The sequence below is a fragment of the Armigeres subalbatus genome, chromosome 1, assembly GCF_024139115.2.
Source record: "Armigeres subalbatus isolate Guangzhou_Male chromosome 1, GZ_Asu_2, whole genome shotgun sequence".
Taxonomy (NCBI): domain Eukaryota; kingdom Metazoa; phylum Arthropoda; class Insecta; order Diptera; family Culicidae; genus Armigeres; species Armigeres subalbatus.
The window spans coordinates 257351414-257374384 of NC_085139.1; the positions used below are offsets into that span (position 1 = coordinate 257351414).

The window sequence follows — 22971 nt, forward strand, 5'->3', positions numbered from 1 at the left end:
AGGGATTAACTAACGGGGTAAAACCTGAGGGCTCCTCTTAAGTGACGTTATGATTGATAGAGTACCAGGTGGTACCAGCAATGACAGGAAAAGAACAATGGTGTTGGGACAATTCTAAAGCTATCACACAGGTATGGCGATATTTCCCTGTCATTCCATATTCACCAAAAGAGTCAATATTCCAATGACGATCGTTATTACCCACCTTCCTTGATACTTTTTAGGCACTAAAAAATGACTTTAAAAAATCATAACTCCTTTGATTCTTAACCGATTTTGACGATTCTCCTTACAAACGAACCAGTTAGGTCTCTAGTTTTCAAATCTGGGAAGAAAATTAGCATTGGCAGCCTGGTTCCGGAATAATTCCGAGCTCGAGTGGGGTACCTTGTTTTTCTCGAATCGACCCTGACCTTGCTAAAAGTCTTAAAACTCATTTTTTGGTGTGTCCTACTTCATGAAATCACGAGACATGTTCTTAGTGCCTATTTTAAGGTTCCTTGGTGGGTTTGGACAGGTTTTGTGACATTCTGGAAACCTGATTCCCTCGGGGAAGTGGCCACTTTTCGATTTGATCCGAAACCCATCTTGCGACGTCTCAAACATCATGAATTCGCGAAACGAGCTCAGGTTCCGTGGCATTCTGGGAACTTGGTTCCCCCGGGGAAGTGGTTACTTTTTGATGTGATCTAAAACCCATATTGCGGTGTCTCAAACTTCCTGATTTCGCGAAACGAGCTCTAAAGAGTCTAATTTGAGGTACCTGAGTAGTGCTGGTCAGGTTCCGTGGCATTTCGGGACCCTGGTTCTCCAGGGAAGTGCCCACTTTTTGAAATGATCATAAAACCATCTTGCGACGTGTCAAACTTCATGATTTCGCAAAACGAACTCAATATAGTCTAATTTAAGGTACCTAAGTGGTGTTGGTCAGGTTGCGTGGTATTCTGGGTGGAAACCATATTTTGCCTGGGAAGTGGCACATTGCGATGCCTCAAACTTCATGATTTCGCGAAACAGGCGCAATAGAGTCGAAGTTGAGGTACCCGAATGGTGTTCGTCAGGTTCCGTGGTATTCCGGGAACCGGTTCCCCGGGGAAGTGACCACTATTCGATGTGATCTGAAATCCGTCTTGCGACCTCTTAAACTTCATGATATATGAAACCCATCTTGCGACGTCTCAAACTTCATGGTTCCGCGAAACGAGCTCAATAGAGTCTAATTTGAGGTACCTGAGTGGTGCTGGTTAGGTTCAGTGGTATTCCGGGAACCTGGTTCCCCCGGGGAAGTGGTCACTTTTCGATGAGATCTGAAAGCCATCTTGCAACGTCTCAAACTTCGCTAAACGAGCTCAGTAGAATCTGTTTTGAGGTACATTGAGGTCAGGTTTAGTTATATTCCGGAAACCTGGTTCATCTGGGAAAGTGGCCACCTTTTGATTTGTGGGCTTTCATTGACTAAGCCTTGGTACCATCCTTGATGGATTTTAATCTTTTCGAAAAGAAAATGGCACTATTTCTAGAAGATAAAGGAAAACCACTGCCCGAGCTGAATGATCCTGAATATATGAGTGACTTGGCTTTTCTAGCAGATATCGCCAAACATCACAATGACTTTTCTCTCATCCTGTTGAAAACAGTTCATGTAAATCTATTCAATATGCTGGTTAAGTAACGAAATTTCCATTTTTTAACATCCGGTAAACGGTGTGAATAGATTAATTTAATGTTTCAATTATTTATATTTTGAAAATATTTAGAAAGTTATGTACACAATATTTTCCGACCCACCAGCAAGTGTGAATTCTAAAAATTGGCCCCTGGGTTTGAAAACGTTGGACAGGGTTGTTGCACAGGGTTTGAAAAGAAGGCAGGTGTGGTGGGAACCTCTCAACCAGATTTGAGACACATGTTCTCTGTTCTAAGGGAACGATTATAGGGAGTAGGAGTGTTGTTACAGTGAACTCTCCCTTACTCGATATTGAAGGGACCATCGAGTTAGGGAGGTATCGAGATAGGGAACACTTTTATATTTGGCCGAATGACGTTTAGCCGAACTGGTTGAATTTGTTTCCTTATTAAGTGAAGTAAGAAGAGAGACTTTCGAAGTGAATGTTGAACAGCGAGAACTGAGAAGTGAGAAATGAGATTTTCGAAATGAGTACAGAGTAGTAAGAAGTGAGTACTGAGAAACGGAAGTGAGTATTGAGTAGTGAGATGTGTGCAGTAACATGAGGGTAGTGGAAAGTGAGAAATGAGAAGTGAGAAGAAAGTGGTGAGAAGTGAGTTGTGATAGTTGCAAAGTTAGAAGAAGGAAGTGAGTAGTGAGGAAAACAGAAGCAAGTGGTGAGAAGGAGACAAGGGTGTCTCACATAGAATAAATTGAATTTATCTGCCGAAAATTAACCAAGCAACTGAATCGACTTTAATTCGATTTAAACTGAAACTTATTGAAAGCCCAATTGTTGATTTTAGCAACACAACGAATCATTGACATATTTTTGCAAATCGAACAGTGAGTGATTGTAAACACGTTGCATTTCGTTGCACGGTGTTCGTCGTAGATCAGGAATTACATACAAAATTATTTTTTCAAATACCAGAATCTTGACCAGAATGCATCGCTTGGAAGCGCAAATATGCAACAGCTTGCGTTCATCCCTTCCTTTCAAAGGAACATTTATTGATTACATTTTTGAAACCGGAAAACACTTCGTGCTGCTTAGAACATTTCCTTCGGCGATCAGCCCTGACCCTTATTTAATCCGACATATTTCGCCTGTTGGATAGATCATAAACCCGCATATACCATCATCTAATACTAATCATTTTAGTGAAAATATCTGAAGAATAATTGCTATAATTCTGTTTAGATCGATTCTATATTTACAGTTACTTGCTAGCAAAAGTTAATGATTACCAATCCGGAGATGGTGATATCTCGGCCTGGTCACGGATGTTTTCGAATACCGTCGTTCGGGGTGACATTGGGCCTAGGGGGTAAGATTGGGCCAAAAACAAAAAATGTATTCACTTTAAATTTATCTTAGAAACTGTTATGAATTTTGATTAAAACTTTACACCGTTCGAAATTATAGTAAAATTCACGTCTAGGAAATCACAAAACAAATTCCAAGAACTAATTGTGCTCGTACCATAATGCTTGGGATTTAAATGTAAAACTATTGATCGAATGAACCCGTATTAAAATAGTGTCAGTAATGCCCCACAAATCTATTACATAACTAGTTTTTAGATCGATGGATACCTGGTTATCATGTTACGATAATCTGTTGTTGTTTTATCGAATTTCATAAATATTTATATAGCAATTCTGTTTTTTTGTAGCAACGAGCAATGCACGCTGAAAAGGGGTGAGATTGGGCCAAGCCTTTGGTTGATTTGCCATACATAGTTGGTAAGAGCCGTAATGTAGGCAATTATTTTTAATGAACGATTGAATCGTTGCATCGTCACCGCTGAACTTTATTGTACTTGGCCCAATGTCACCCCCTGTGAGGGGTGAGAATGGGCCAATTTTAAACAACATATAACTTTGAAGAATTTCCCTCATTTATTATTTTTTCCCCACACAGTGGTAAATTCGTTGTTCAAGCTTGTACCAAACTAATTAAAACTTGATTCCAATGTTAACTACTAGAGCTTTGTAACATTTATTTGGAGCATACCACATTTTGGCCCAATGACACCCCCGTTGGCGGTACTACGTTGTCCACCTCCTGGGAATGGTTCCGTTCCAATGTGCTTACCATACAAGCTACAAATTCATGCAATGGCAGGCATAGAATAGGTGAAAAGAGCTTTCAATTGTTAATAAATTGGAAATTGGGTCAAGTTCCAGTTGGAACCTAGAAATGAAGTTAAAGGAACGCCTAACAAAAAGTAATCGATAAGTTTAAAGCGATCGTTTCGTTCAGTTGGTCCTAAAGCGTCTGGTAACTAACAAAAATTGATTTGCGAAAAGCTCTAGCAAGACAAGACATTTTTCTAGTATTAGTATCTAGTGTCGAGAATTTAACTCGATACAAAAGACAAAATTCAACGGGCGTGTTTATCGATGTTTTTAGATTTAATTAGTGGACGATTCCAAATATACGTTTATTTTTAAACACAATGGAATTCCCGAAACACTTAAATGCTGCTTTCTTCAAAAGTGCTTTGTACCGCAAATCCTTTCTATTTCAATTTGTTTGCCACCCTTGTATATACATTTCATTCAATTAGAGCATTCAAACACCTACAGCTACAGGCACAAACGCTGCATCCTGCAGTCCAGAATATGTAGCCTAAAATATGGAAACATTATATTAATAAATGATGTTATAGATTGGAATCAAAGATCCTGAAATTTCGCAAAATTTTGTTTTGTTGGTGAAAAACTTGAGTTGAGTCTTTGACACGTGAAAATCCACGATTGCTTTGTCAAAATTACAGTTCAATAGAAAGAAACTGTTCTGTTAAAACGAAAATGGTACGTTGCAATATTGATCAAACAGTATCATATCAGGAATCAATGCCATTCGCTTTGAATCGACTTTATCTCGATTGATATTCGCTACGATCAATAGCAGTGAGATACCCTTGGAAGGAGAGATGATAATTATGTGGTGAGAAGCGAGATGTTAAGTAGTCAGAAATGAGTGGAGAGATATAAGGCAAGAGAAGGAAGACAGAAGAAGGAAGAGAAAAAAAAAGAAAAAAAGAAAGAATATCGTTTCACACTTCTTGTTCCTCGGTCCTCACTTCTCACTTCTTACTACACCCTTCTCAGAACTTACTTCTCATTCCTCATTTCTCACTTTTAACTCTTCACTACTTATTTCATACTTCTCTCTTCGCACATTTCGCTTCTCATCTCCCTTTTCCCACTACTCACTTTTCACTATTAATTTCTCACCTCACACTTCGCACATCTTATTTCTCACTTCTCACTTATAACTCCTTATATCTCACTTCTGACTTCTTATTTCTCACTTATCACTTTTCACTTCTAACTTTTCACTTCTTACTTACTTACTTACACTATTCCTTCGATATTAGTACTTTTAACCTCTCACTTTTCCCCTCTCATTTCTCACTTCCAACTTCTCACCTCTCACTTCCTACTTCTCATTTCTCACTCTACATTTCTCACTCTACATTTCTCACTCTACATTTCTCACTTTTCACTTCTCATATAGCTTCCTATATCTCACTTCTGTCTTCTCATTTCTTACTTATCACATTTAACTTCTAACTTCTGACTTTAAACTTCTCACTTCTCCTTTCATACTTTTCAGTTCTAATAACTCTCTTCGCACACCAATTTCTCATTTCTCACTTTGTATTTTTCACTTCCTATCACTTATTTCTCACTTTCTATTTCACAATTCTCACTGCTCATATCTAACTTCTCATTTTACACTTCTCATTTTAATTTCTCACTTCTAACTTTTTCCTCTCTCACTTCTCATATCTCATGCCTCATATCTCACTTCTTATTCTTCACTGCCTACTTCTTATTTCTCATATCTCATTTCTCACTTCTCGCTTATCACTTTTCACTTCTAACTTATAACTATGCCGTGCATGTGAACTGTTTCTGACAGCATCGAGTTAGCGAGGTGAAAATGCTTTGGAAAATTACATCGACTTAGAGAGTATTGAGTAAGGAAGATATCGACTTACGGAACGAGCGCAGTATACTAGAATCAAGGGACTTTGAATTCCACCGAGTTAGAGAAAATATCGAGTTAGGGAGGTTCACATTTAAATGAAATATTTTTCAGGAAACGAGTACATATTAGGAACGACACTTGTTTCCAATCCCGAGCAAATCCGGGTACAGAAAGCAAGTAATAAAATTAATGTCTCACCAAATTACCTGAATTTTTTTTAAATGTCAAGGCAAAATCCAAACGTGTTGCCAATTCTATAAGTAAACAACTTTTTTGGAAGGAAAACAAAGCGAGCCGCAGAATCAAATTTTCGCCGTAGTTTCCTATCTCTTCTGTTGGTACCATAACTGTCCAACCGCATTGTAGTTCAACTGAAATGACGTAAATTTGACCCATCATCAATATTTAGCCATGACTCGTACCTAGTTATTATCTTTTTCATTATGCGTCACATTTAATTTGTGCCATAATTTCCTCCACGTTGTGACATTGATTGAACCAGATTGATTCAATTTCATACTGCTGTCTTCTTTCCCAAGGTCGGCATCCGTCGATGGTCTCCAATCCTCATGGGACTTAGTCCAATCTCTCACCAATGTCGTATCGTTACACGTTTAGACGTGGTCCCGATGAACAACAGAATGCTCTGCCAATGTAACTCGGTACTTTATACACTGACTGGTGTCACTTTTTACGCTACGGATTGCTTTTGCTTGTTTCTAGACTTTGGATTCAACGAAACTCAATTAACCCACGAAAAAATCAACTTCACTCATCTGCCCACCAATGCTGTTTTATTGTAATTTTTAGAGCCAAGCAAGCCATGACTTCACAGCAAGCAATGAACATGAATTCGGCTGCTGCTGTTGATAAACGACTACATCATCTGGCAATGTCGATCTTTATGTGTTTCTGGCTTCGATTAGATCTCAGTATCGACAAAATTAACTCAATTTAATCCGGCTGACAGCTACATTATTGCGCCAAAGATCGTAATCGCATTCGACTGGTGGTGGTGGTGGCAGAGAATGCGGTTAAAAGCCAAATTTGTCTTCGCCACTGGTTCCAAAACTACGCGGGTCGCATCAGACAAGCAGATCCCCTTACTAAGGATCAAAAAGTGCCGAAAAGCGATTTATAATAACAGGCCGTTTCACTTGATTATCCGATGACGCTCCATTCTAATGTGGCATTGGTGGCTGTCAATTCTAATCTCAAATCGCACCAAACCAGTGTTTAGAAACCCCTGGTGTACGCGACCAGAAATCAGATGCGTGCGTTTCCAATTTGAGCATGAAAGAAGAAAGAGACCGACGCCACAATCTACCGGACCGGGCGGACTCGCAGACAGTGATCGATTTGAGCGGTCCGTTGTCGTTGCTTGGTTGGGCTGCTGTCATAATCGTGAACCTTCTAATTCGAGTCATGATTAAGGAACTGTGTTGCGGCTGCCACGCCACGCGCCTTGGTCCATAAATAGAGAAAAAACGTGCGGTGGGGGACAGGCGGGACAGAAAGTGCGGCAGCAAACGTGTAAATTTGTTCACCGTGTTTACATTCCATTGCCCGAAAGGTCCATATTATCATGATGTATGCGCGCGGCGGATGATGACGACGAAGACGGTGTTTACCGGTTTGGTCTCGCCAGACTTGAGATCTGTGTTGACTAATGCTGGAAGCTTGTTAATAATTATGCTCACCCGAAGCCGAGTTCCTTTTATGGGAAACGCACAACATGACAGTCAGTGTGTACACGATTATATGGGGGAAACATGGGTTCAAATGTAGCAGGGTTTGGGTTGGATTCGGAATAGTGCGACATGGCAATTTATCTTAGCCAAGGAGCTGCCTTGCTCCGGCAAGGAACGACACAGTGCTTAATATTTGGATTTTTGGATTGCAAAAAGGTCGCCATACAAGTTCCATTATCTATGCGGTGAACTAGCAAATGAAATGTACCAAGTCGTGAAAAAGCCCATTTCCATTTCCCCAGCTGATGGACCGTTGCAAACGGGAGTGTTACTGTTTGACCTGCCACGTTCTCTGCAAGCCACCATATATTGGGATTGATACAGAATTCTTGAAATAATTATCTGGTATCCCTGTTTGACTATGTCATTTGTGGACGGCCTCATTCTGTGGGACAGTGCTGGCAGCAACACTAAGTTTCAAAGCTAATCTGACAACACTGGTCGACAGTGAAATTGTCTTCGCGATGCTCATGTGCTGCAAATAGGCCTACCAGGGGAATCGATAGTTTTGGATATTGAAAACTTTTCAACAGCATAGAAGTATAAACGCATATGGAGACGCATGGTACATTTGTGCAATTATTTATCTGATGACTAAACTTTTTATGCCAATTTCATCACATCCAATTAATTTAATAAATGAATAAGTGTGCAAACATTAAATGTATGCCAACTTATAATAAGGGAAACCTGAACCTGATTGCATGTTGGGTAGAACATGTTCTGGGTTATTTTTTTTCCTGTTCGGGTGTGCCACTGCGACCTGTTATTACATCTATTGTAGCGTTACCCGTATCCTTAGTGTTAAAGTGCATGTCGAATTACTTCATTACTGCAATGCAGTATCGGTTTCGATACAGTTGTTGTTTTGTTTTCTCAAGAGCACCATGACAAGGTCCCGCTATTTAGACCCTTCACAGAGAGCAATCCCATTGAAGGTGCGCCCCTTATCATTAGGAAATCAATCCTTTCTTGAAAAAACAGAACAGTGATACTGTTTTTGGCAATGCATCGGAGCCCTAGCCACATCCTTGTCTTGCTTCTAGAATATCACCAGTAAAACAATGAAACCCGGGATTTAGCTCTGTCTACAAGACCATTTCAAGCAAGAGAATTTGTTCAGTAATAAGAACTTCCGTGTGTTCCTCTCACTACAATTGTTCACCATTTCAAGAAGAGTTAGTACGTATTTAAACCCCTAACTCGATTTTTCCAGCAGTCAGTTCAGCCTAGGACCGGGTACCGAGGTTTTTTAACTAATTGCTTGAAAAGCTGTTTCCGCTGCATACAGTCTAGCCTCAAAAAAGAGGAATTCGAGTCTTTCAACTGTCTGCAAGGTAACATTAATTATGTTCTATTTCTGAGACTGCTGTTGGTAGCGGGGACTAAATACGATGAATCCTTAATTACCACAACTTATTGCCCTAGCTAGAAAAATGGATTAAGCTACACACCAAAAAAATCTCATTTTTATAAGGGACGCAATTCTTTAAGCTGACGTAATCAACCGAGATGCATATCCAATCATAACATAATATTGTGTCATATTGGCCTCAGACACCCAAAACAATATATTTGCCGCATCATTCTGTCATCAAATACCGAATGCCAGATATTAAATGCTTCTTATTACCAAATGGCTTAAATTTACAGTAAGAATGACTGAAATCCAAAGCTTCCCGAAACAAACAAGGTGACCCATGAATACAAGATGAGCACTGTTTTCGTTTCTCCTTTTTCACCTTCAGCGCAGTTGCAATGAACAAGCAGTGGATGGGCTGATGATTCCCCATATTCATGAAATTGCCCTAAAGCCCTTGCGTATCATGTGTAATAAAAATTAGTTTGATGCAGATGTGCTAGGATATCCAAATTTCTCTGGAGTTCAGATTAATGAGTTTCTCCAGAAAAAAAACTATCAAAAGTTCCTTCAGGAATTCCCCCGGAAGACATGATGGGTTGATTTCGATTGAATACCAAGCGTAATTGACATTGGTAGACCATTCTATTCGAATTCCACGAGTTTGGAGAAGTAGACCAATTGGTCTGAACTCCAGTGCAATTTGGAGAACATCTGCATTAAACTGACATTTAAACTGCATATATTCCGTAAGGGCTTTAGGGGGTGAATGAACATTCTGGGCTGATTTTCGTTATGAAGCTCTTACGAATCTGAAAATTTTACTCATATTGGAGTTGGTATGTCGAAATTTTTTGTATTCTGAATGACAGCACCCGTCCCGACTAGAACGTCATATCAAAATTATATCAACATATGTTATTATGTTATATTAATTTTTTACAACAAAATTTGTTAGCAACATGGTGCAGAAAGTTGTTAAAATATCTAAATTTCTATCAACACTACTAGAAACAAAAAACTATCAAATTTTGTTATAATTTTATCATAAAAATAACATATTTTGTTAGAAATTTATCACAGAATCAGATACAAAATATGTTGTCATCTGTGCAGTTGAAATTTTTACAGGTCGTGATAGGTCTCCAGATTGTGACTGTGATCAAATTGTATCAGCGTTGTGATATCTATGGCTGGAAGACTTTGCGCTACATCTATTTTGATTGCCTACTATGTATTGGGCAATTAGGTGTTGAGCATTTTCTAAATCATATTATGATAAAATCCTGTTACAACATTCGAAAGATAAAGGCTACTAACAACAAAATTGTATTAAAATAAGTTATAAATATCACAATATGTTAAAATTGTGTTTAGTTTTAGTTATGCTCTTCTAGTCGGGGTACTCCAGCCGATCTTGAGAAAAAAAACATAAGCATTCCTAGAAACATAACAAACCAGCAAAATACAGAAAACTAGATGAGGTGCATAAGACCACCGTGAAAGGATAAAGAGAATCGTTTAGAAGATGCCCGGGAACCTGCTGTTTGAAATCATGGTTCCAATCTAATGATTTCTAGACCAACAGGTTACCCGACTAGAAGCGCATAACAAAAATTGAACATAATTTTAACATATTGTGATATTTATAACTTATTTTGATACAATTTTGTTCTCAGTAACCATTATCTTTCAAATGTTGTAACAGGATTATATCATAATATGATTTGAAAAATGCTTAACACCGAATTGCCCAACAGTAGCTAATTAAAATAGATGTAGCAAAGTCTCCAGCCACAACGCTGATATAATTTGAGAAGGTTGTCTTATTTGTAATGTTGTTTGTTAGCCGACGCGCGTCTAGCTCACTTTCCAGTATCACCTTAATAAATCTACTACTACACTTTAAAGTTTTTCTAAATACGGGAGGCTATTAATCACCACATGGGAGGTATGATAATAGATAAGAGGAGAATAGAGGACAAAAACAAAGATAGATAGTTAGCAAGTCAAAGCCAATTGATATTTCAAACAATTAAGAATAATTTGTTTCCCATAGTCATAGCATTTCTATAAAGTTGTTTGAAGCGGTGATAATAATTTAGAGCCGGTAAGCCATGAATGTTATATCGAATCAGATAAATAACCGATATGTGATTCATAACTAGGTTTTACACTACTGGTGCCCGCAAGTTGAATTCCCAACCGTTAGACTGTTAGAGTACCGCCAATCATTGTGAAGAAGTACTAGACTACACAGGTGAGATTGATAATTATGAGTGCAACATGAATTATGCTCATTAATCTATCATTAGGCCGCTCGAGTCCAGCACATGCAGTAGTTCCAGAACGAAGCAATTTTGATTATATACAGGAACTAAACGTAAGTGCTCATAAAGTTCATTGTCAATTCTATGTCACTTCTTGCACAGGGTTCACCCCACACTTTTCAAACGGAACAGATGCTATGAACTAATAATGAATTAAAATAATTTACCCCCTATCACACAAATAGTTAACGTTAAGAATATTATAACTGATACACAACATAATATGTCATTCAACAGGAAAATTATATTCTTCCAAAACCGAGCTGTTTGCGTTTGTATTTCCTGCCGGTCGAAGAATAGTATTTCGGAAAATAACTCCCGTTGAAACGACTTTCAACATTATATAATTTTCGTTTATCGGACGTTTGGTGACTGAGTCGAGCGTGATGTCTAATCGTGGAAGTGCTAAATCGGGCGAGAAGAAGGATAAAGGTGCGCGCAAAAAGTCAGATGTGGGTGGTCAAAGTGCTGGTGGTAGTGAGATTCCAGAGGTAGTAGTGGTGGATGAAACTGTGGAGGGATTTTCGTGCAAGACGTGCAGAGGAGCGGATACGAAGGAGATGGTCCAGTGTGACAAATGCGACGGGTGGTTCCATTTCTCCTGTGTGGGTGTATCCGGAGACATCGCCGACACAAGAGCTGGAGTTGTACTTACTGCGTTACAGCGACATGGGTCCAGCGAACTAAGGCGGCTTCGGAAAACGTCGCCAAGCAGGATGACGACAATCGGGATCGCAGGTCAACGAGAAACCAGCCAATCGGTAACATCGTAACAAGCACGCGCACGAATCTAGTGATTCCTGCAGCAAATGGAGTTCGAACATCCACCTCTCTGGATCAAAATCCCGTTAACAGTGCGCCAACACCCGCGATCGGTCAAACAAAGACCGATCAGCAGAAGCAACAGTGGGAGTTTCCTGATGGAAACAGTCGGAATGTGGACCTTCCGGTTGTGGACGCCGCCAAAGCATTGTCGGAGTGCTCCATTTCGTCATCGGAGAAGTCGGCGGTAAAACGTGCAAAGCTAGGGCTTATGCGACTACAGGAGGAAAGAGAATTTCAGAAGCAGCAGGAAGAGCGGCGTAGAATCGCCGAAGCGAAAGCAGCGGATGAGCATCGTAAGTTCCTGAAAGAGAAGTACCGACTGCTAGAAGAAGCGTTGAGCGAGAAGGGTCAAGAAGAAGTGAGAAAGGATCGAAAGCCGCAGCGAAACCTCGAACCGAGTGGGCGAATGGGTACAGCGAGCATGCCAAGCACAGCAAATTGAATCGGAAGCGGATGGTTGTCACAGAGATAACCTACACCGCCCCTTGACAACACAGAGCCAACTCACCTAACGGGCGGTTCGAACAGCAACGCATTCGTTTCGAATCAGATGCCCAAGCCGGATTCACTAGTAATGCGGAAATCGGTCTGCGATCCTCCCAATTCCAACAATTTCACCCGGCAACCGTAGCTGCAAGGCAGCCATCGCAATCAAGATTCTCCAATCAATTCCGTCAAGGACAGCCTTCCTATCTAGTAGGCAATCCATACAGCTCAACGATAAGGCCGCCATTTAATTCTACTACCTTCGATGGACAAGTCCTAGCTCCACCGGCCTGTTCTACTGGAGTTCATCAGCCGAACCTTCAAAGCGGCATCCACGCCTTTCCCGGATCGTTTCACGAGGAGTCTCGAGACGAATTCCAGCTTTCTCGTTCCCAAGTGGCGGCCAGACAAGCCGTTCCCAGGGATTTACCAACGTTTTCCGGGAATCCTGAAGAGTGGCCGATATTCCTGTCAATGCTCAATCGTACGACCGTGATGTGTGGGTTCACCGAGGAGGAGAACTTAGTTCGGCTACAGAAAAGTCTGAAAGGGAAAGCTTACGAAGCTGTAAAAAGTCGTTTAATGTTCCCCGGGAACGTAACAGGCATTCTGTCTACCTTGAAGATGATGTTCGGGCAACCCGAAGTCATCATTCAGTCGCTGATAGGGAAAGTGAGCGCTCTACCGGCTATCAGGGAAGACAAGTTGGGCACACTGGTCGATTTCGCCGTACACGTACCAAAACTTCTGTGCCACCGTAGACGCGTGTGGACTGCAGGAGTATATGTACAACGTCACGTTACTTCACCAGCTGGTTAGCAAGCTACCACCATCGCTCAAACTCAACTGGGCGCAGCATCGTTTAACGATGCCTACAGCTAACCTGGCGACTTTCAGCAGCTGGATCTACGCCCTAGCAGAAGCCGCCAGTGTCGTCACGTTTCCGTCGTCGATGCAGTCTGAAAAGCTTACCCATAGCGAAGCTCGTGGCTCCAAAAAGGTAATGCGTACCTCAGCGCCCATTCCGAGACACCGTCTATCGAGGAGAATAATAAAACTTTGCTGAAGGAAGATTCGACCTCAAACCAAATCCGGCGAAGCAGGGTTGCCCAATCTGTAAAGAAACTGCAAATCCGCCGACAAGTGTAGGCGCTTTTGAACTCTCTCGAGAATCACGCTGGGCTGTTATCAGGAGTTCGGGTTCTGTCGTACCTGTCTTCGTACGCATAAAGGGTACTGCAACGCCAAGCCATGCGGAAAAAATGGGTGCACCTACCGGCATCATGAGCTGCTGCACAACGATTCAAAGGCGAATCCTCAGAGCGACGCAGTCGTGGTCGAAAAAGGGAGTGGACCGTCCGCTCCACTCTGCCCGAGCCCATCCGGATGCAACACTCATTCAGCACTATTTCGCTATCTCCCTGTCGTACTGTACGGGAAAACTAATGTAGTTCGCACGTACGCCTTTTTGGACGAGGGTTCTGAGCTTACCCTGCTCGATAAAGACCTTGCTGATGTGCTGCAGCTAGATGGTGTCGAAAGACCGCTATGTTTGCGGTGGATCGGAGGAACTGAACGCTATGAATCGGATTTCCGAGCCTGCAATCTTCAAATCACTGGAGCCAAGGTGGGAAGCAAGCGGTTCGATCTCAACGATGTGCGAACGGTGAAGGAACTGAAGCTACCGCAACAGACGTTGGACATGACCAAATTCTGCGAGGAGTATCCACACCTCCGAGATTTGCCGATTGATTCCTATCGAGATGTGCAGCCACGTATTCTGATCGGAACAAAGCATGCTCATCTGGGCCTCGTCTTGAAAAGCAGAGAAGGAGAGTTTGGGCAGCCGATCGCAGTGAAGTCACGGTTGGGCTGGACAATCTGTGGAGGACAGGGCGATGGGCACGGAGCAAATCTACACCACTACAGCTTCCACATCTGTCCATGTAACACAGAAGCAGACGAGAATCTCCACCAAGCGATGAAAGAGTACTTCTCTCTTGATAGCCTCAAGTTACCAAACCGGACAAACTGCTGCTATCCGTCGAAGATCAACGTGCACTCACGTTGCTCAATTCGCTCACTCACCGCCGGAATGATCGGTATGAGTCCGGGCTATTGTGGCGATATGATGACACCCGCCTTCCACATAGTCAATTCATGGCGCAGCGGCGACTCCAATGCTTGAACAAACGGATGGAGAAGGAACCAGATCTGCAGACGACTCTGCAATCAAAAATCGAGGAGTATCTAGCAAAAGGCTACATCAGGAGGCTCAGCGAGGAGGAAATTAGCCGGAAAGTGCCACGCCGATGGTATCTACCAATTTTCCCCGTAACCAATCCAAACAAACCTGGAAAGGTACGAATAGTGTGGGACGCGGCTGCTAGCGCCCACGGCATTTCACTTAATTCAGCCCTCCTCAAAGGACCCGATCTACTGTGCAAGCTTCTCACGATCCTTCTTCAGTTCCGGGAACGTCGCATCGGACTCACCGGCGATATCAGTGAAATGTTTCACCAGGTTCAAATCCGCGCAGAAGACCAATTCTCTCAGTGTTTTTACTGGAAGAACGAACGTGGTGAAACGGAAGTGTACGCCATGCAGGTAATGACATTCGGGGCATGTTGCTCTCCAACTACTGCGCAGTTCGTGAAGAACACCAATGCCGACCAATTCGCGAATGAGTATCCAGAGGCGCATCAAGCCATCATAAAGTCCCACTACGTTGACGATATGCTGGTCAGCGTAGACTCCGAAGAGCAAGCCATCCAGTTGGCCAAGGACGTAAGATATGTCCATCAGCAAGGCGGATTTGTGATTCGAAACTGGATCAGTAACTCGAGGAAGGTTTTGGCAGCACTACACGAGGTGGGCATCAGCGAGAAATGTCTTGATCTGTCCTCCGAACTAGCCACGGAGAAGGTTTTAGGCATGTGGTGGAACACGACCGATGATGTTTTCACTTACAAAGTGGGATGGAATCGCTACGATCCGGCTCTGTTAGGAGGTGAACGAAGGCCAACAAAGCGGGAGGTTCTACGTGTCTTGATGACCTTCATCGATCTGCTAGGGCTGATTTATCATTTTCTGTCGTATTTAAAGACCCTGCTGCAACAATTATGGCGATCCGGTGTACAGTGGGACGAACATATTGACAACGACTCCTATGAAAATGGCTTACCTAGTTAAAAGTGCTTCCACGAATTAAACGAGTGAGGATTCCTCGGTACTACAGTTCCAGTACCCTACAAGGAAGCCACGACGAAGTGCAGCTACACACAATGGTAGATGCCAGCGAGAACGGCACGGCCGTCGTCTGATATCTTCGCTTCGTACGCGAAGGATACTTTTTCTGCTCCATTGTCGCAGCCAAATGCCGAGTTGCCCCGCTGAAATTTACTTCGATACCACGATTGAAACTCGAAGCTGCCGTAGTTGGTGCACGGTTATCGCGTACCGTCCAAGAGGCGCTAACCTTCAGGATCCTTCGTAAGCTGTACTGGTCTGATTCCAGAAACGTTTTTGCTGCATCAACTCGGATCATCGGCGATACAGCCAATATGTCGGCCACAGGATCAGCGAAATCCTCGAAATATCCGAAGCACACGAATAGAGGTGGATCCCTGGAAAGCAAACTCCTGCCGATGATGCCACCAAGTGGAGTAGTCTTCCAGAATTGTCATCTGAAGAGAGGTGGTTCAAAGGTCCCAACTTTCTTCGGTGCGCTGAACATCTTCTGGCCGGAACCGCACAATCACAAAGATTCGACCGACAATGAATTACGTACATCGCTTCTGGTACACCACACTCTTCCGGAGTCAGTGCTCTGCGTCAACAACTTCTCGACATGGGAGAGACTACGCAAGGTTGTCGCATACGTCCACAGATTCATCGATAATTGCCTCAACAAAAGCCGAGGAACACCTACAGCAACCGGTTCATTTGAGGCGAAGCATCTCCTCAAAGCCGAACGTACCATTATTCGACTCTGCCAACAAGAATCCTATCCCGATGAGATGACGACGCTGCAAAATCCAACTAAACGACCCGAAGCCACGATGACCGTTCCGAAATCTAGCCCATTGTATCAGCTGACACCCTGGCTAGACGATAACGAAATCATGCGCATGCGAACCCGCATTGCTGCATGTCACTACGCCACTGATGATGCCAAGAACCCAGTCATTCTTCCGCAAAAACACCACATCACCCGCCTGATAGTGGCACACTACCACCGCAAATACCATCACCACAACCACGAAACGGTAATAAATGAAATCCGCCAGAAGTATCGCATCCCTCACTTGCGTGTTTGCTATAAGCAGGTGCGTAAAGATTGCCAGCAGTGCAAAAACCAGCACGCAGTTCCAAACCCACCATTCATGGCGGATCTTCCGCCCGCCCGCCTCGCAGCATTCTCACGAGCATTTACGCACGTCGGAATTGACTATTTCGGCCCAATCGAAGTCACAGTCGGCAGAAGAGTGGAAAAGCGGTGGGTAATGCTTGCAACGTGCCTGACTATCCGAGCGATCCACCTGGAAGTCGCTCACTCCCTTAGCACAAGCTCCTGCATTATGGCCTTTCGAAACCTTATGGCCCGCCGTGGCATACCACAGAAGGTCTACAGCGACCGCGGCACAAACTTTGTTGGTGCAAATAGAGAATTGATGCAGATCAACGAAGTCATGAACGAACGCGAATTCATGAAGGAATTTGGGAGTTCCGGAATCGAGTGGGTCTTCAATCCACCTCTCACACCACATATGGGTGGCAGCTGGGAGCGGTTGATCCGCACTGTCAAAACCAACCTAGCTGTAGTGTGTTCGTCAGTAAGGCCTTCTGACGAAGTACTTCGGAATTTGCTGACCGAAGTTGAGAACACCGTGAACTCGCGGCCCCTATCTCACGTGCCGCTTGACGACGACTCGGCACCAGCGCTGACACCGAACCACTTTTTACTTGGTTCATCTAATGGATCGAAACCGCTATCCGATCTCGACGACAGCGGTGCAGCTCTCAGACAGAACTGGCTAAAATCCCAAATCCTGGCAAACCAATTCTGGAGGCGCTGGGTAACGAGCTACCTGCCAGAAATTACCCGCAGGAGCAAATGGTTTGAACACGTGCAGCCGATCGCCGTAGGAGATGTCGTCATTATTGCCGATCCTAAACTACCCCGCAACTGTTGGCCGAAGGGGAAAGTTATCGCCACCAAAGTAAGTAGAGATGGACAAGTTCGGTCCGCAACGGTGAGGACATCGAATGGGGTATATGATCGCCCAGCGACAAAAATAGCGATTCTAGACATTAGGTGCGACAAAGAGTAAGTTAACCCACAGTCAACATACCTGGGGGGAGTGTTAGCCGACGCGCGTCTAGCGCACCTTCCAGTATCACCTTAATAAATCTACTACTACACTTTAAAGTTTTTCTAAATACGGGAGGCTATCAATCACCACATGGAGGTATGATAATAGATAAGAGGAGAATAGAGGACAAAACAAAGATAGATAGTTAGCAAGCCAAAGCGAACTGATATTTCCAAACAATTAAGAATAATTTGTTTCCCATAGTCATAGCCTTTCTATAAAGTAGTTTGAAGCGGTGATAATAATTTAGAGCCGGTAAGCCATGAATGTTATATCGAATCAGATAAATAACCGATATGTGATTCATAACTAGGTTTTACACTACTAGTGCCCGCAAGTTGAATTCCCAACCGTTAGACTGTTAGAGTACCGCCAATCATTGTGAAGAAGTACTAGACTACACAGGTGAGATTGATAATTATGAGTGCAACATGAATTATGCTCATTAATCTATCATTAGGCCGCTCGAGTCCAGCACATGCAGTAGTTCCAGAACGAAGCAATTTTGATTATATACAGGAACTAAACGTAAGTGCTCATAAAGTTCATTGTCAATTCTATGTCACTTCTTGCACAGGGGTTCACCCCACACTTTTCAAACGGAACAGATGCTATGAACTAATAATGAATTAAAATAATTTACCCCCTATCACACAAATAGTTAACGTTAAGAATATTATAACTGATACACAACATAATATGTCATTCAACAGGAAAATTATATTCTTCCAAAACCGAGCTGTTTGCGTTTGTATTTCCTGCCGGTCGAAGAATAGTATTTCGGAAAATAACTCCCGTTGAAACGACATTCAACAGTTGTTAATTTCACGGGGGCAGCAGGGACTATGTCCAAGGGCTTGACGATCCCTCCCCAGGCCATCTGCGAGTTGTGGGGCTTGCCTAGGATGTGGTGGGGTTTGACAGTGGGCCCTGTTAAACCTCTATAAAAAGCTGCATGTATCCGCAAGTAGGCCCCACCAAAGCGACCGTGTGCCGCTCAAAGCGCACAAGCCCAAGTCCTGGTGTTAGGTGGGACGCTAAACAGCCCTGACACGACGGCCCTCCGACGAGACAGGAGGTTTGCGCAGGCCCAATAAGCCGCCTAGAAAACCAATCATTACGAACAATATAAGAGATAATGCGACTCGATATAATCGGCAAAAACCTAGGCGACGAATACAGGATCACGAATGGAAGCTTGGAACATGGAATTGCAAGTCGCTAGGTTTCCACTATAGGATTTCGGGCGGTCATTAATCAGAAAATGTCATGTCTTCCGAATTATTTTAAAATATTTTCTCTCCATTGTCAATACTCTAATTAAGAGAAATTCTGAATTTGAAGTCTCTAGGTGCACTAGTTCCAAAGATATAAGGTGGCAAAGTCAGAAATGGGTAAAAAAAGTTAGCAAATTTTCTGAAAAATATTTTATTTTCAACTATTTATTGAAATATTTTTTAAATGTTTTTCTTCAATGTTAATACATCATTACAAAGGTTATTGTATAAGCTTTTAAATGGTGTGCAAAAACTAATGGTTACACTGTGAAAAAAATTGAAAAAATGCGGAAGCAATATTTTTTCCAAAAACGACGCTATTTTCAACTTTGATAGTGAAGAACTTTTTTCCTCAGGAATCCCCAGGTTCTTTTATGATACACATCAAGGACAAAGCTTCGACTAAAATGTCCTGAAAGAATTTCTTGCCAGTATTTGCAATTAACAGAGTTAAGTCACTCTGATTTTTTCATTTGTTTTTTACCGTGTTTTGCCTCTCTCGTACTCCAAGGTTAATGCTCATTCCAAAACGAATGTTTGATAGAAGGCCCGGAGACCCCTAGTGGTATATATCAACTAACTCAGCGCGAAGAATTGAGGTGATGTCTGTATGTGTGTGCATGCGCGTCTGTATGTATGTGCGCAAAAGAACGCAATCGCCATTTAGACACTTATTTGTGTCCGATTTTCTCGCAACAAGTTTCATTCGACGGGAAATCTAGTCCCATCGTTTCCTATTGAAAATGGGTCAGACTGAACTATGCGCTCAAAGGGTATGGTCAAAATACATTTATTGGTAATAACTTCGACTTTATTTATAACCATTTGAGCTCATTTAATTAACTTTTCAAAGGAGTAAATGAATAAAACCCCAATGCAATGCAGCACAACGGTAACGGAAGGATTTAACAGTTCGCTCATATATTTCCTGTCAAATTTTACCGTTTCCGTCGCCATTCCGCTGAAATGCGTTTGGGGCTTGAGTGGTTTGAGTCATTCTCTAAACCTAATTTTCTGAGCTATTCATTAGCTACTGATGGAGAACTAAATATGAGATTTCATAATATGTAAATATTTATAAATCTCCTGGAATCAATAATTCCCGACATGTTTATTGCAAAAGTAAAGACGAACAATATCTTAGTTAGAACGGAGCGTATGAAATTCCTGCTAGTGTTCATGAATGTCTGGCTAATGGTAGGGAAATATTTATTCACTCATCTACACTTTGAGGTTCACTGGCTGAACAACCAGCGGAAAGTCAATATAAACAGTTGAAGAAATTTAGAACTCATAATGCAAGAAAATGATCAAGAGAGGCAAATGTTGACATTTTCCTTCGTGCCTTACATGAATCAGATCCATTTTAAGCTCGATTTGGATAACGAGGAGACGTTGGAAAAAATTTTTCACTTAGTTATTCTTATGCCATGCGTAATTTTGTAATATTTGAAGATTTTCAAAAGTTCTTTATCTTCTAATACTTTAGATGAATTTATCTCATCTTCCATCGTTGATGGAATTGAAGAAAATATCATTGAAGACTTAAACCTTGACACAGAAAAGAATGATGCTGTATATAACTTGTAGAAATCATGAAAACAAATCAAAAGTAATTCAAATAGTGTTGTTATTTAAATTAAAGAATTTTGCTTTTCGGAAGAATGGAGCATTCTTACATTCCACAATGAATGTCCACATTTTTGAGAATATATTAATCTCATTTTTGAATAACTTGTACACGTAAAAATGTCATGGGATTGCGATTTCTAATTTGCTAATACCCTTTTTCAAAAGTTATTTTCAATTCTGATTATTTGATTAACATTTAATGCTTTATGATCCTTCAGATCCTAGTACTTTGTCAAACAAATTGTTCTAAATACAAATTGTGAGGCATGAGAGTGAGAACAAAAAAATATCACGGAATGTCATGAAATTAATGTCATTTAACATGATCGCCGCCATAATGTCCATAAATTGCTGAACTTAGTTTTGTACAGCCCCTTCCTTCTCCTTAAGAAAACGCACTTTGAAATTTCAACTTCCCAAATAGGTTTGCTTTGTCACGTTAATCGAACCTATGAAAAATAATTACGTAATTCATAGACGATCCCCAAAGGGGGGGGGGGTTGGAAATTGTATATTCATGCTATTTCGACCATACACAGCTAAAACTAAGTGGAAAATCACTTTAAAAGTCCAATTTTATTTTTGACCGCTCGCTTGTATGGGGATCCCCCATAGTGGTTTCTGCAGGTTGCGACAGGATGATCTACGATGAATTACATCCCCGCAACTTCGACGTCGTGGCGCTGCAGGAGATTTGCTGGACAGGACAGAAAGTGTGGAAAAGCGGGCATCGAGCGGCTACCTTCTACCAAAGCTGTGGCACCACCAACGAGCTGGGAACCGGCTTCATAGTGCTGGGTAAGATGCGCCAACGCGTGATTGGGTGGCAGCCAATCAACGCAAGGATGTGCAAGCTGAGGATTAAAGGCCGTTTCTTCAACTATAGCATCATCAACGTGCACTGCCCACACGAAGGGAGACCCGACGACGAGAAAGAAGCGTTCTACGCACAGCTGGAGCAGACATACGATGGATGCCCACTGCGGGACGTTAAAATCGTCATCGACGACATGAACGCACAGGTAGGAAGGGAGGAAATGTATAGACCGGTCATCGGACCGGATAGTCTGCACACCGTATCGAATGACAACGGCCAACGATGCATAAACTTCGCAGCCTCCCACGGAATGGTAGTCCGAAGCACCTTCTTTCCCCGCAAAAATATCCACAAAGCCACATGGAAATCACCTAACCAAGAAACGGAAAACCAAATCGACCACGTTCTAATCGACGGTAAATTCTTCTCCGACATCACGAACGTCCGCACTTACCGCAGTGCGAATATTGAATCCGACCACTACCTCGTTGCAGTATGCCTGCGCTCAAAACTCTCGACGGTGTACAACACGCGTCGAAGTCGGACGCCGCGGCTTAATATCGGGCGGCTACGAGACGGTAGACTAGCCCAAGAATACGCGCAGCAGCTGGAAGTGGCACTCCCAACGGAAGAGCAGCTAGGCGCAGCGTCTCTTGAAGATGGCTGGAGAGATATTCGATCCGCCATTGGTAGCACCGCAACCGCTGCACTTGGCACGGTGCCCCCGGATCAGAGAAACGACTGGTATGACGGCGAATGTGAGCAGTTAGTGGAAGAGAAGAATGCAGCATGGGCGAGATTGCTGCAACACCGCACGAGGGCGAACGAGGCACGATATAAACAGGCGCGGAACAGACAAAAACTCGATTTTCCGGAGGAAAAAGCGCCAGCAGGAAGATCGAGACCGTGAAGAGACGGAGCAACTGTACCGCGCTAATAACACACGAAAGTTCTATGAGAAGTTAAGCCGTTCACGTAAGGGCCACGTGCCACAGCCTGATATGTGTAAGGACATAAACGGAAACCTTCTTACGAACGAGCGTGAGGTGAGCCAAAGGTGGCGGCAGCACTACGAAGAACACCTGAATGGCGATGTGGCAGACGAAGATGGCGGTATGGTGCTGGACCTGGGAGAACGCGCGCAGGACATAATTCTACCGGCTCCGGATCTCCAGGAAATCCAGGAGGAGATTGGCCGGCTGAAAACAACAAAGCACCTGGTGTTGACCAGCTGCCAAGAGAGTTATTTAAACACGGTGGTGAGGCACTGGCTAGAGCGCTGCACTGGGTCATTACCAAGATTTGGGAGGAGGAAGTTTTGCCGCAGGAGTGGAAGGAAGGTGTCGTGTGTCCCATCTACAAAAGGGCGATAAGCTGGATTGAAGCAACAACCTCGCAATCACAGTGCTAAACCCCTCCTACAAGGTACTCTCCCAAATAATA

At 42.7% G+C, this 22971-nt stretch overlaps 2 protein-coding genes and 1 long non-coding RNA gene across 3 annotated transcripts in view; 2 read left to right on the plus strand and 1 right to left on the minus strand.

Moving 5' to 3' along the window:
- Window positions 1-22971, minus strand: part of LOC134207232 (Ca(2+)/calmodulin-responsive adenylate cyclase-like) — a 220384-nt gene that overhangs the window by 170417 nt on the left and 26996 nt on the right. The gene's annotated exons all lie outside the window — the stretch shown is intronic.
- Window positions 15991-17760, plus strand: LOC134207234 (uncharacterized). Its single transcript, XM_062682956.1, has one exon. It carries the CDS (start codon window positions 15991-15993, stop codon window positions 17758-17760), a length of 1770 nt encoding a protein of 589 aa, XP_062538940.1.
- Window positions 17949-18477, plus strand: LOC134213106 (uncharacterized). The gene is made up of 3 exons (XR_009979403.1): window positions 17949-18057; window positions 18116-18207; window positions 18263-18477. It is a non-coding gene; the product is annotated as an uncharacterized LOC134213106 (long non-coding RNA).